The sequence below is a fragment of the Perna viridis genome, chromosome 4, assembly GCF_037379345.1.
Source record: "Perna viridis isolate PV_CMFRI_1.1 ecotype Kerala chromosome 4, ASM3737934v1, whole genome shotgun sequence".
NCBI classification, from domain to species: domain Eukaryota; kingdom Metazoa; phylum Mollusca; class Bivalvia; order Mytilida; family Mytilidae; genus Perna; species Perna viridis.
In genome coordinates, this window is record NC_142448.1 from 44,528,855 (window position 1) to 44,543,069 (window position 14,215).

Consider the following 14,215-nt stretch of genomic DNA (forward strand, 5'->3'; position numbering starts at 1 on the left):
ATTAGTCAGTTTTTTTTCTCGCTGTTTAAGTACTGGTTCATATTAACTCTATACCCTGACAATTGTATTCAAGTACAAAAAAGAATTAAACGAACACATGGTGCTTTTGCCATCTACTTATGCTATATTTTTTTCATAACAATAATGCTCTTTGAATTTAGATCTGTATTTTTTTTTTTAGAAAATCATGCATTTACCTGAAACTCAAATCAACCAAATCCATCTAAATTAAGAACGATAACTCTTTAAAATTACATGTACAAGTTCATGTACAATGTTTGTTTAAATCAAAAGACTAATTATGTGATCAATGACTGTTTCCCAACAAGAAATAAAAGTGAGTTCGGGTGGTTTTGACATAAATGGAGAACCTCCTGTCTTATTATTTTTTCTTTCAAAAGACAGCTTCTAAACATGCAGTTTGTTGTTGTTCAAATCTAATCATTTGGTTGTATTTATCACATATTTTACTCCATAAAACATAACCAGACATTACCCTTTTGGATCTTCGTCGTGTATACATACATTTAACTTCGCGAATTCGAATGTTACATTTCAAGGAAATAGATTTGTTAATCTTTAGATTTTTGAATTTTAATCAGTAGGCTTCGTTAGTCAATTATTCACAAAACAACTTGTATTACGCAGTTTCCGACAATATACAGAATTGTTCCAGATAGCGTTTTTGCTTTGTTTCTAGTATTAGTCTTCTTAATATGTTTTTGTTGACATGTTAACTTTACTTACGCCATTTAAATACAATTCCGACAATACATGGACAAATGTAGTTCCAATTAAGTATCTATAAGCATCCGTTGAAAATTTAGAACGATGCGATTGCGGCAAAGATATAAGTAAATAATCTTAGGGTGCACTATACAGTTACATTAAGGCACACTGTTGGCACACCAAGTTACCCAGGTCAAATTTTGTAAAACTTAAAATTAAAAGTTTAAATTTGGTGGATATATTGTTTAAATGTAGTTAAATGCATGCTTTTATCCTGTGTTAGTGTCTAAGTGGCTGATATTTTATAAAACATAGTAACTGGCTGTTAGTTTTGGAAAGGCACCCGTGATTTGTACTAAAACTCAGTAATTTTTTTTTTTAGTTTGTTACCATGGCTACTGGATTTTATAACACTAATCACTAAATTATTTATAAATGACTTGAACCTACACACACCAAGGATTTCAAAAATATGCACTTTTTATGACAACACACTAGAAATTTATATCCGGACTGCCTCAAAACAGCTGTTTTCAACAAAATGAGACAAAATGACCTAACTGTATTGTACTACCATAATCATTTAGAGAAACATTATTGTATCGAAAAAAAAGGAACTTTTTGCTCCAAAACTGTGAATTCATAAAATTGCACTTTCACAAAACACGTTTATATTAAATAGAACTTATTTGAGATAAACATGTTCAATTCCTTTTTACCTCTACGACTATCCTACAGACACCATTGATGTCACTGTCAGCTATTGGTAGACTGTCTCGATCAAATTTATCGCCTGTCACGTTTGTGAATATTATACCATTGTATTTGTCGATGCCGAATAGCCCATTACATTTCCCAGCATCTAAACATATAAAAGATATTTACAATTACTTAATTATCAAAGGTGATATATCTCTATCCATTCAAAATATATATGAAAGACATTTACGACGATTGGCATAATATTAATGATTTTTAATTGCACTCAATGCATTTACTCTAAATGCAAACAACCATTAACAATTAAAGTTTATGGAAATTTATGAAAAATGTTTAATTTCAGATTTCGTTGTGTTTGTTTATAAAAGGCAAATGAGTTTATAAATAACACTTCAGAGACAACAAAGAATATGGGCAACAGTTTGCAAACGGATAGGTCAGTTGTCACCATCATAGAACAAAATATCTAAAAATGGAAGTTTGAAAACGAAATGCTATCCATCCAATAATACAATCTTTGTAACAATGTAGTATTTGCAAGGAAAAAAGTGGCATAGTAGTATTAATATTCATACAAGGAAGATCTATTTCTTTAAATTAGATATATACTGCTGACATCCTGGTTGTGCTTTTTTGAGAATTAGCCATTTCTTCTATTACAAAGTTTAAGAAGTTAATGACTGTCATATTTTTATCAATGTTAAAATTAATTTAAGCATGTTTACCGGTAATGGCGTATTCTACATTATTTGGAACACCAATATCTCGATCATAGGCTTTTATGGCCAGATTCAGGCTCTAAAACAAGAGATGTTAATCAAGTGAACAAGGATTCAAAAAGTATTACAAAAAGAACACAATCATAGAATAACGACTAGAAAAAAAATTATAAATGCACAACAAATAAGGAACATAACGTAACTTGCTCATTGAAAAAAAAGTAAATGAGAAACATGGACTCCATTAAAAACTAAGAGAGTTGATCATTAAAACTTAACTCCTCGGGAAGAAAATGTAAATATCAAGATATAGTGAAAAAAAGTTATGAAGGTGCTAATGGATATACAATAATGATCTTTGAATATATGATGACGACCACATTTTTTTTGGCTATTGAAGTTATGATTTTAATTATGTAAAAACAAAATATACAGGCTATCTGACAAAACGTCTAGTGTGATACTAACAGTAGTTTGAGGAAGTTCTGGTATAATCTACGAGTTGTGAAATAAAACCCCAATACGAGGGGACTGAAAGTATGTTTCGTTTGATGAAAGGAGCGATGACAATACTAAATGCAATATCATCACGTATATCGAATATTCTAGTCATGTTTATTTTCTGCAGCAACATTTTTTTTCGGTTTAGTTATAATTGTCAGTAAAAAAATGAAAAAAAAAAATAAAATACAGATACGGGTAAAGTATTGCAATGGAATACACGTATACAAGTTCATACGGTAGTTCATATGGTCTCTACAACATTATTTGGATTTTTATAGTTTGATACCTTGTTGAAACCAGACTGTTTTGGGATGTAAAAAAAAACATGCGTTAAAACATGTATCACTTACTGTTTTTAAATCAACATTTTCGTCAATGTCTATCCTATATGGCAACCCTTCGAAATATGGCGGAGAATCTTGTATATCAAGAACTTTAATCACCAGGCTTACATTACTTGAGTGAGGAGAAGAGCCCAAATCCTAAAAGAAAACGAAACCCGCAGTCACAATACTAACATTTTTATGGTTTTATAAGGCAAAGTGGATGCTGTAAAGAACTGCAAAATACGAAAGGAAACGAAATAAAGCTTGATTACAGACACTTTAGACAATAAATAATTTCGTTTAGGTGGTTAACAAACTTAATGTAAAAACAGGCAAATTTGATTGAAACAAGCTTTAGTTACTTGGTTCTCCATATAAATATATAACAACGATTAATACTGCGTCAATCACTGGTGATTTTTTTCCAATACATGCATGTGCATGATGTTCTTTCATAATATCACATTGCAGGTCAAACATGTTTCAGGAATTCTAATGCATTATTTTTTTAAACACCTACATACATTTAGTGGGTTCTAGTAACTGATAGACTTAAGAAAGAGTCAATGCAAAAACAAGGCAGTGGGTGGCACATGACAGAATATGTTTTCAGAGAAAGAGTAATCAAGGGAACCAAGGTTACAGCGGAAATCAAAAGAATATAATCCAGGGAAAAAGACCAGACATGGAAAACAGACATATACAACAAAGAACATAAAGTAACTAAAATCATACATACAAATTAAGAAAAGCAAATGAGCAACTCGGACTCCACTAAAAACTTGGAGCATGGACCAGGTGCACCGGAAGGGTAAGCGTCCTCTGTTTTTTCTAATAATTCCCGCCGAGTTGCTCATAAAAAGTCACGTCCGGGGTAGACAAACGAAGAAAGGAAAACTATGACCCGTTGAATAAATCAGTTTTCATGGTGCAGATGGATACATCATAACGATCCACGAGTTCATGATGACGACCATAAAACTTCTGTAAGTACTATATATTTGTATCTAGGTGAACCATCTTTTTTGGAAAAAACAACGATGTATAATATTTTTTAGTCGGGATGTTAACTGAGTATGGGGAATATAAGTATACAGTGTTGAAAAATGATAAGTTTTAATGATAGTATATTCAGATAATAGTCTTGAACTGATTGTCTCCAAAAGATCTTTCGAATTTTTCAGGATCCACATTGAATTAATATCACTATGGGAGTAACAAGTGTTTTTTTGTAGGATTGCAGACCCTCTTTAACAGTTGTGAGTATAAAATTTAAACGTTTTGAAAGAGGTTTGGTGGTACATTTGCAGATCCAGCCATGAAAAGTTGTTTGTATGGATTCCTGTGAAGTTTAGGAATCCAGTACATAGACGGTAAATCACAATCATCGTCATTGATAGAGAGACCAATAGAGGCTAGCAAAACGTTATTTATTTTTCCACAATCTCTTCTTTGGACTTTGTTTCGGGCTTTGTTTGCAGAAAATGTTCACCCATTTCATAATAAAAATGCATCTGTTCATAAAGTTAAAAGTCGGTTTTTGATTAACTTCACTGATTAAAAAGAAATAAATAACATAGCAAAGCTTAAAGCGTTTCAAGTGAAAAAAAGGGAAATAACTCTTTTTTTAAGCAACGTTTGGTTACTTTGTTTATTTTTACATTAGGTTGAAAACAAACCACATTCAGTGGGATAAAGCGTGTCCAATGCAACCTATTTCATTGTAACTGTCTGGTTTAAAAATTGGCAACCCCATAAGTGTATAAACTTTTAGTTTGGTTCCTGTGCCTAAGAGATTTAAGCATTTCAACAGTATACTTTTTGATCACTTTGGAAAGAAATAATTAAAACGATCTTTTCTATCACGTTTTGATTATTTCATTTTTTATCAACATAGTCTATGGGTAAATAATAATTGTATTACCACAAAAAGTGAAGAAAATTTAAGAAGTGACACTAATCAGAAAACACCACAGTTTTATAAAACAAGGCATACAAAAATACTTTGTATGCAATGACGAAAGGAAAGAAAAACGAAAAATCATCTAACCTACGAAAAAGGGAAAAAAGGTAGATTTTCAAATTAAACCCTACATGCGAACTGTAGTAAACACATAATTATTCATAATTTGAATTTACATAAAATGACACTCTTAGATGAAGACAAGTTGGTAGTATTTCGTCCTTTTGGTTTGCGAAAATTTGTCATTGCAAATCACTGAGTATTAGTCGTTTTCTTATTCTAATTAAATGTGTTTTTTTTCAGATTATTTTGAAATAAATGATGTATAAATGCTTATCTATACGTACTTTTGAAGCACAAAAGCTAAACATAGCACAAAAATTAAACAGAACCATTTCTAACTTTCGCAATTAATTTGCAATGCTGCAAAATCAGTTTTATATTTCATTAGTCATGACAAAGACTATAATGGACCTTCGATTTGGTAAACATACGTAACAGGTGCAAGATTAGTCTGCATTAAACATGCATTTGTAACTGTTTCAGCTTAAAAATATTTGAATTCGTACATTCATACTTATTGTTTCAACTATCAAACTTTTAGATATTTTAACATTTGGTATAAATATAAATATAGACATACTCACTGTGGCATGAATTGTGTACTGATAAAAACTCGTATTCTCAAAGTCCAATTTTTTCTTGAGAGTCACCCAACCTGAGTTTTCGTCTATGTCAAAAGAGCCATTTATCAAACTAGCAGACTTAGAAAATAAAAACAATTTCAATACATTTTATATTTGCTAAAGTACGCATGCACAGAAACTTTGTATAATTCTTTTTCGTATACATCCTTTTGTAAACAAAACATGTTTCGTAATCGAAACGATTGTGAATAGTGATCGGGAATGTGCAAGGTTTATCATTTTAAAATCATAAATACGATATCTACTAGTGTTTAAAAAGCATCAATGGCATTAAAAGTACATACAACACAAATCAAAAAACACAACCTAACGTTTACACACATTTATTGTGACATTTTTGGTTTAAAAGTAAAAACGGGCAAACGTACAATATGTCAAAATTTTATCCAAGAGATTCAGATACATTCAATTTAGATAACAGCATATTTTCGACATTTAAGGTAATATAAATCTGTTTTAGTTTTTTTTTGTTTTGTTTTTTTTTTTTTTTTTTTTGTTTTTGTTTTTTGTCTTTTGTTTTTTGTTGTTTTTTCTGTCATTGGTTGAGATGTCTGGTCACTAAGGCTGGATTGACTGTAGTTCTTTCAAATTACTCATTAATATTAATATAATATTACTAAAAGTACGTACCTGACCTGCAGGCTGGAACGAAAGTTTATGTTTATTAGCCACACACTTAATTATATAAACTTAATTATAACTGCCATATTGGTTGCACAATAAAAACAAGGTCCAGGAAAACCTTATTCGTCCACCTTATATCCCTTTCTTCGACTGATGAATAATTATGTGTGTCAGTAATAAAAAAAATTACCCATTGATATGTTTCCCCAATCTTCCTCTGTTCTAACGAATCGGATAAAAATTGCAACTAAAGGTTCTTAAGAGCATGAATCGTCCACCTGGCTTGATGAGCCACATTCTTTTTTTCATATATAAAAGCCGCCATGTTTTTTTTTCATGGAAACAAATTTCTAATGCTTATACTTAGGGACAATTATATTAACTTTCACTGAAATCTATCCGGTAGTTCACAGGAAAGGAGTTTTGACAATGTGATATCCTCAAAAATAGAAGAATTCGGATATACCTAAATGTTTTGGATATCTATGCAAAAATATACTGCTGTCTAACCATTTTGTTCTGTTTTACTATCACTAAATGGATTCTTGCGTAAGGCTGATCATAAAAATTATTTCATGAATTAAATTTGTCTTTCTACACCCCAACTCTAAAATCGATGTGAGGTTGCAAATTTGCGATGCAAATTTGGTGGCTCCCTCAGCGGGATTCGAATTCATACCGCTGTGACATCAATGGCAACACCGCCTGCACAAAGCCCAGCGACCTAGACCACTCGACCAGCTAGGCTATATAAAATATCGCTCTCGCTGGCCGGGTCATTCCTCCTCGTAGGATTAATCTAGGGCTGTAACTTAGTACACAATGTATGGTAGTACGGGACTGTTCATTTATATGTTATTATGTAGGATAGAGGATCAAATTAAGAATGCATGTCACAACAAATCAATATTATACAAACGTCTCAGAATGACAACTCTATTGGCTACACTCCTCCATCGGATCAAATTGATACAAGGAAGATATGGAAACGTATAGAAAGGTCTGAAAATTTCCAAACGATTTAGAACTGTCAAATTTGCGATGCAAATTTTTGGTCGCTCTCTCGGCGGGACTCGAACTCGTACCGCTATGACATCTATGGCAACACCGTCTGCACAAAGTCCAGCGACCTAGACCACTCGACCAGCTAGGCTATATAAAATATAGCTTTCGCTGACCGGGTCATTCCTCCTCGTAGGATTAATCTAGGGCTGTTTCTTAGTATACGATGTATGGTAATACGGGACAGTTCATTTAGATGTTAATATGGAGGATTAAATTAATGATGCATGTCACAACAAATCAATATTATACAAACGTCTCCGAATGTGACGGCTCTATTCGCTTTCGCTGGCCGAGTGGTCTAGGGCGTTTAATTTTTATTTTTATTTTTATTTTTTATTTTTTTATTTGCCTTGTCAAAGTGTCAAACCTACATCTATAATAAGAGTAGTCATATCACTTCTACATGTACTATTTGACACAGTTTGATTAATTTAAACACAAGCTGTGTTCATGGAGGGAAAATAATAATTTATTTAACGCAGGCAAAACCTTTCTTCGTCAGTTGCAAATGACAAATATCAACAGATACAGATGTAAGAAAAATATTGGGAAAAACGTAAACACATTCTTAATAAACCCCCAAAATTTAAAAGGTATTTCCATGTCAATCGCTTAGCTCCTTTGGACCTAACAAAAATTTGTCGGATATCATAGTTCATCAAAAAAACATCTGACGTAGTAAGAAATAAAATTGCTCATAACAAATAAAAATAAAAAGGGTTGTGGGAGGAATTAAGCAGTTTACAGTCAAATTTGTCATGTAGAATTACGAACATGATCAGGTTAAATGTTACAAAAGTAATGGAGCATGGACCAGGTGCATCGGTAGGGTAAGCTTCCTCTGCTTTTCTAGAAGCACCCGCCGAGTTGCTCATAAAAAGTCGAATCTGGGGTAGACAAACGAGATCCATGTTCCCGGTTTTTAGTGGAGTCCGAGTTGCTTATTTACTTTTGTTACTGTGTATGTATGATTTTAGTTACTTTACGTTCTTTGTTGTGTTTGGTCTGTTTTTCATGTCTGGTCTTTGTCCTTGGATGTGATGATTTCATTTCCGCTAGAACCTTGGTTCCCTCTTTCAAACATGTCTTACCTCTAATCTGAATTTAAAGGAACCTCCTGCACCATTATCTGGATCAGAAGCTTTAACTCTCACTAACTTTTCACTAATGGTTGCGTTCTGGAAAAAAAAATTAAAAAAATTCAAAGTAAGAGTTCACTTCTTACCTTTACAAAAAAATTACAAAAGCATATCAGATTTAACATAATAAACTGATAACCTTTTTGGTTTCGCATTTTTTTAAGTCAATGCTTCATAATTTAACGATTTCGGATTATACGCATTTTGATTTAATGAATTTTAACATATATACAGTACCTGTATGTGAAAACTTTCAATTCTATGGAATACATGTTTTGTGGATGAGAATTTGGGTTTTTTGTGGAAAATAGGGAAATTGTTTTTTAAAAGTATATGTCATTTGAAAAATCTATTAAATTTAATCAAAAATTACAGTTTAAATGTTGAAGAAGTGAAACATATAAAGTTCAATTTGACAATTTAAATACTTAACAAATATAAAAGAGCAGCGTTCCAATTTTCCAAGCGTAAAAAAAGTGTGGAAAACTTTAAATTTACTGAAATTTTCTTAGAACAAGGGCGATAACTTCAGTAAAAATCATTCAACAATAGCCAAAGTCGAACTTAATCTGTAACTTCTCATAGTAAGACTACATACAAAAGATAAAATCAATTGATAAAACATTTGAAAAACAGTGCAGAAAACTGTAAATTCACTGGATTTATTTAAGTTCAAGGGCAATAACCGTAAAAATCATTCAACAGTAACCAAAGTCAAACTTAATCTGTAACTCTTCATAATAAGGCAACATACCAAAAACAAACTCATTTGGTAAAAGCATTATAAAAAAGAGTGCGGAAAACGCGGACGAACAGACGCCCGGCATTTCCATGTCCGGAAATTCTACAAGGAATGGGAAATGATGGAATGGCATATACTGTAAATAGGAAATTTATACTGTCCTAGAGCCGTACGCTGATTCTTCTTTTTCTTTTTCTTTCTTTTTTTAAGCTCTATTTATATATTAAAACAACACATTAAGGTTACCCATGCTTTCGAGATCAGGCCCAAAAAATGTATGTGTATTTACTGTACCCTGGTAAAAAATATGGTCGGTAGGTCGATTTCTTTTTCTTAAATCATGCAGTTATATATGTATATTCGTATTTCTGTTGGAGATGTCAGATACTGAGATACTTACTATGTTTCTCTGATGCTTAGTTACAGTTTTATTGCGTAAGTCAATAATAGCTGTTATGCACCAATGTATTTTCATTTTGGATGGATTTAATTTTAAATTTTTAGTGTGAATCTGTAGTTCCAGATTTGATAGAGGCACCAGTAAAACTATACATACTTTTTTCTGAATGATGGATAGTCTTGTGATTCTTGAAACAAACTTTAATGTGACTAGGATATTTCAACAGATGTTTTATGCAAATTAAAGTCTTATTTTGGCTTTTAGCAACAAATAAATCTATTATATAGATAGCGATGTTTTATCGAATGTCCCCGTTGTAAATAATTTTCGATAATACACACTGTGAAATAAATTTCACTCTCAGACTTTCTCCTGCAAAACGTGACAACTTCGATGTCCACCCGCCAATCACAGAATTTAAACTTAATGTTGAAAATATTGATACATTATTTAGAAAATCTATATAATAAATAGGATAATCAATTGGTTATCGTGAATAACTAAAATATTATCACTCGTACTACGAACACATGCTAATTTAACTCTTGCACGGAACAAGTTCTGCACACTATTTATATCTGGGTGTTCTTTGGCACTCGTGATAATTGTTTGGTTATTAACCCCAAAGAACTTGAGATAAAGGATACTACAGACACTGTGAGGTCAGCCTCATATCTTGACCTACACACAGAAATCGATGGTCAAGGAAAGCTATTGACCAAACTTTACGAAAAAGGTGATGACTTTTCTTTCAGCATTGTCAACTTTCCTTTCATTTGTGGCAACATCACTACAACACCTGCGTATGGAGTATACATATCACAACTCAAACGTTATGCCAGAGCTTGCCGAAACTACACAAACTTTTTGTATCGTGCTAGAATTCTGACAAACAGGTATCTGGAACAGAGTTATGTTGCCACAAGATTGAAGTCATTACTACAGACGTTTTATGAACGTCATCATGAACTACTGGATCGCTACGGTGTATCCATCTGCGCCATGACAACTGATTTGTTCCACGTGTCATAGTTTAACTTTCCCCTCTTGCCTACCCCGGACTTGACTTTTTATGAGCAACTCTTCGGGTGTTTCTAGAAAGGCAGAGGACGCTTACCCTACCGGTGCACTTAGTCCCAGTTTTTAGTGAAGTCCGAGTTGTTCATTTACTTTTGTTACTTTGTATGTATTATTTTAGTTACTTTATGTTCTTTGTTATGTGCGTCTGTTTTCCATGTCTGGTCTTTGTCTCTGGATTACATTCTTTTGATTACCGCTATAACCTTGGTTCCCTTGATTACTCTTTCTAATTAATTATCCTATCAAAATCCGATAAAACGTGAAAGATAAACATAACATGCGTGTTTTTTATGTAATAGAACTAACCGGCCATGGATTTGACTCGGAGGTCGCCATGTTTGTTTGAATTGATAATTGGTCAAAATCGGATGCGCACGCAGCAAATTTCCGGATTTTTTTTATTTTCTGCGAATTTTTCCTATAAAAATGTTTAAGGTCGGCGTTGGAAAATATTGTCGATCGGGGTACCGTAAACACACATATATTTTTTTTATATTCCAAAATATATTATTTCTGATGTCGTGCTTGGCGGTAGGCATGTCTTCCTTGTTCTTATTATTATTGCATAACATTAAGATTTAAGCCAATCCAATACAAAATACAAAAGTATGCAAATACGGGATATAGACGTCCAATACGGTTTTACCCATCCAATACGACTTATTGACCTATCTATTATCTACGCTGGCCAAGGCCAATATGAAGTTTTGGACTTGTTAGTCAATAATTGTATAATTGCGTACAATAATACTATGATTTGGAATTAAGCAGAGAGTAACTTATGAATGAGTAGTCAGTTTTATTTTTGTACACCATTACTACATGTAGTTGCCTACTACATTGTCTCTTTTTATGCATACATGTACCTCAAATATTTGTTTTTGATAAAATGGCTCCTCAAACATTGGTGCATTGTCATTTATGTCTAAAATGGAAATGGTCACTCTGTAAGCAGGTACCTACAATGTAATATTCAATTTAGTTTATCAACAATTTTGTCTTAAAGGGAAAGGCCACCTTTGTGTTACGTTTGGCTCTTGTGATAAATCATATCCACGTAAACAAAAATAAATAATCTTTATGCAAAATGCGCTTTTATATAATGCTCAAGGCTATGCAAAGTTCGAATTCCTTGAAATATAAGTGGATAGCTATCTTGCATAACTCTCCAATCGGAAGGAAGATCATAGTCAGACTTTATTGATTTTTACCGATAGCTTCCGATTGGCTCGTGACCTCAATAAGTAGGTTTGGTACTGAAACAAGTACTGCAAATAATATGTAAACAAAGAATATTCCGTAAATATTTCAACGATCCTGTTTATTTAATCACCAAAACATCATGATTTGTCAAGCTTACAATTGCACGAATGATAAAAAAGAAATGTCCTAAAAGTTTTTTTGGGTTTTTTTTACCAGCAACACGAACATTCTTCGGAAGTCATGGAAGTAGCCTTTTCTTTACAAATACTAGCCATCTGGCTGCAAATCCCGTTCTTCGTCAATGATGTCTGGTATTTGCTTACATGCTGTGCCTCAATCTCTTCTTCTATTTATTTTGTGCTCAATTTATAGGGGGAAGTGCCAAATTTGCGATTTCTTCGGACATTGTAATCTATTGCCTATTTACTTTCACTTTACAAACCGACTTCGTGACGTCACAGTTCAACCGATCATAGTTTCTAATAACAAATCTCAATTAATTAATTAAGAAAAGGAAATTATTTTGTTTCAATTTAATTTTCATGAATATTTAACAGAATAGTTTCGATATTTATTACTTGCACAATAACATGGTTTTCTCCTTTAATGAAGCTTTGTTGAAATCACATTCATCACACTGTTATTCGTGTCTTGTATTGGTTCGTTTTATCTGTATGCTTTTGTGTTTATCAATTGAACTATGCTTAGCAATAGTTTAACTAGTGGAAGAAACAGCTTCAGAGGTTAAAAGTGACTACATGTTTTCTCTTTCGTTTCATTTCAGAATCAAATACCTGTTCCTTTCCTATCTTGCTATCAAAGGCTGCAAAAAACAGCTCCATGGAAGACATCTGCAATGTATAAGAAAATCAATTACAATACTTAATAAGCGAGGCTAATTATTTTTGATTGGTTCTAAAACAATCAAACAGATTTGTCTTTGTTATTTTATTAAACGATTAATACCGTTTTCCTCACTTTTAATTCAGTACTTCTTTTCAAGAAATGCAAATATACTTGCTATTAATGTGGCCGTTAATTCAAAGCTAAGATACAGTATCAAAGTATTTGCAATTCAAAGGACGTGGGCTAGGGGTTTCTGCACTACGAAAATATAAAAGACCACAAACGTAGAATAAGTCAAACACCAGACAAAGGAACTGAAATGTACACCCTTAAATGAATAATAACTGTTTTGTATGGTGTTATCATTTTATGGCAAAGAATGTTTAAGTTGTAAATTGTATTTTTTTTCCAATTTCATGTGACTTTTGTGTGATCAACAACTTTAAAACGTACACTAGTAAACCATACTTAATAGTTTAGAATCGCTGCTCGTGATACCTGTATATAATACCCGAATTAGTTATATTTATAATAGTTGAAAAAATCCTTAAGATTTTATTTCGTACCCTTTCTCTGTCTAGTTCTCCATTAAGATAAATATATCCTGTTGCTTCGTTACCGGTAATATTGTACTTAAATATAATTACTGCCTCAGTTGCTGCATCATATGGCTCTATTATAACATCGACACCGTTTCTGCCACGGGCAGTAATTGTTCCTAACAGTGTACCTTCAAAAGGTAAAAAAAATTAAGTTTGAACAGAAAATTAGAACATTCGTCTCCTTAACCAACGTAAACACCTAATACATATGTAACTTTTGTGAAATTTGAAATCGTTTATTGTACAATGTAGGTATTGAGAAGCAAGTAGCATGTAAAGGTCACATGTAAAGATCACATGTAACTACTAGTTATACTAAAACTGTAAAATACGAAATCAATTTCCAGAGAACCTGTTCTGTTTTCGAACTGTTGGTACAACAGAACAGAATGAATATGTAACATGTTTTTTCAAATGATCAATATTGTATATGCTTTTTTAAGCAAACAAATATGAAAAGATTGACATACATTTTCTGTTATTAAATAATTGAGCGCTCAACAATGTTAAAAGTCAAAAAATTACATATACATTTAAAGAATTTAAAATTAGCAAGTTAGGCTTGAAAATAGGGGTTCAGGTTCAATAATTTTACGCATTTTCTGTTTTCCTTAAGCGCCCGTCGATCTGTTCTTACATGTATATAAATGCTGTCATTTCGAATTTAAACGAAGGTGGAAAACTCTGGCATTGCTTAAAAGTCATCTAGCATGTGAGGGAGAAAAAAATAAGAGAACGTTACAAAGATTTTTTTTGTATATAGGTTATTTCAAATAAAATCGGGCGTTACTATCTTATAGACTGATGAAAAGTGTCCGATTTATGAATGGCTTATTTCCGATTCCT

General features: G+C 32.3%; 1 protein-coding gene across 3 annotated transcripts in view; it reads right to left on the minus strand.

The window, feature by feature from the left end:
- LOC148620230 (cadherin-23-like) overlaps positions 1-14,215 on the minus strand; it is a 69,834-nt gene that overhangs the window by 25,191 nt on the left and 30,428 nt on the right. For all 3 annotated transcript variants that reach the window (XM_088580932.1, XM_088580933.1, XM_088580934.1), the window contains exons 4-12: positions 13,334-13,497; positions 12,716-12,772; positions 11,585-11,677; positions 8,449-8,535; positions 6,299-6,310; positions 5,609-5,725; positions 3,023-3,154; positions 2,175-2,247; positions 1,449-1,591 (exon numbers count right to left, since the gene is read on the minus strand). In XM_088580932.1, the coding sequence (XP_088437058.1) occupies positions 1,449-1,591; positions 2,175-2,247; positions 3,023-3,154; positions 5,609-5,725; positions 6,299-6,310; positions 8,449-8,535; positions 11,585-11,677; positions 12,716-12,772; positions 13,334-13,497 (878 nt within the window). The remainder of the gene's footprint in view (positions 1-1,448; positions 1,592-2,174; positions 2,248-3,022; positions 3,155-5,608; positions 5,726-6,298; positions 6,311-8,448; positions 8,536-11,584; positions 11,678-12,715; positions 12,773-13,333; positions 13,498-14,215) is intronic.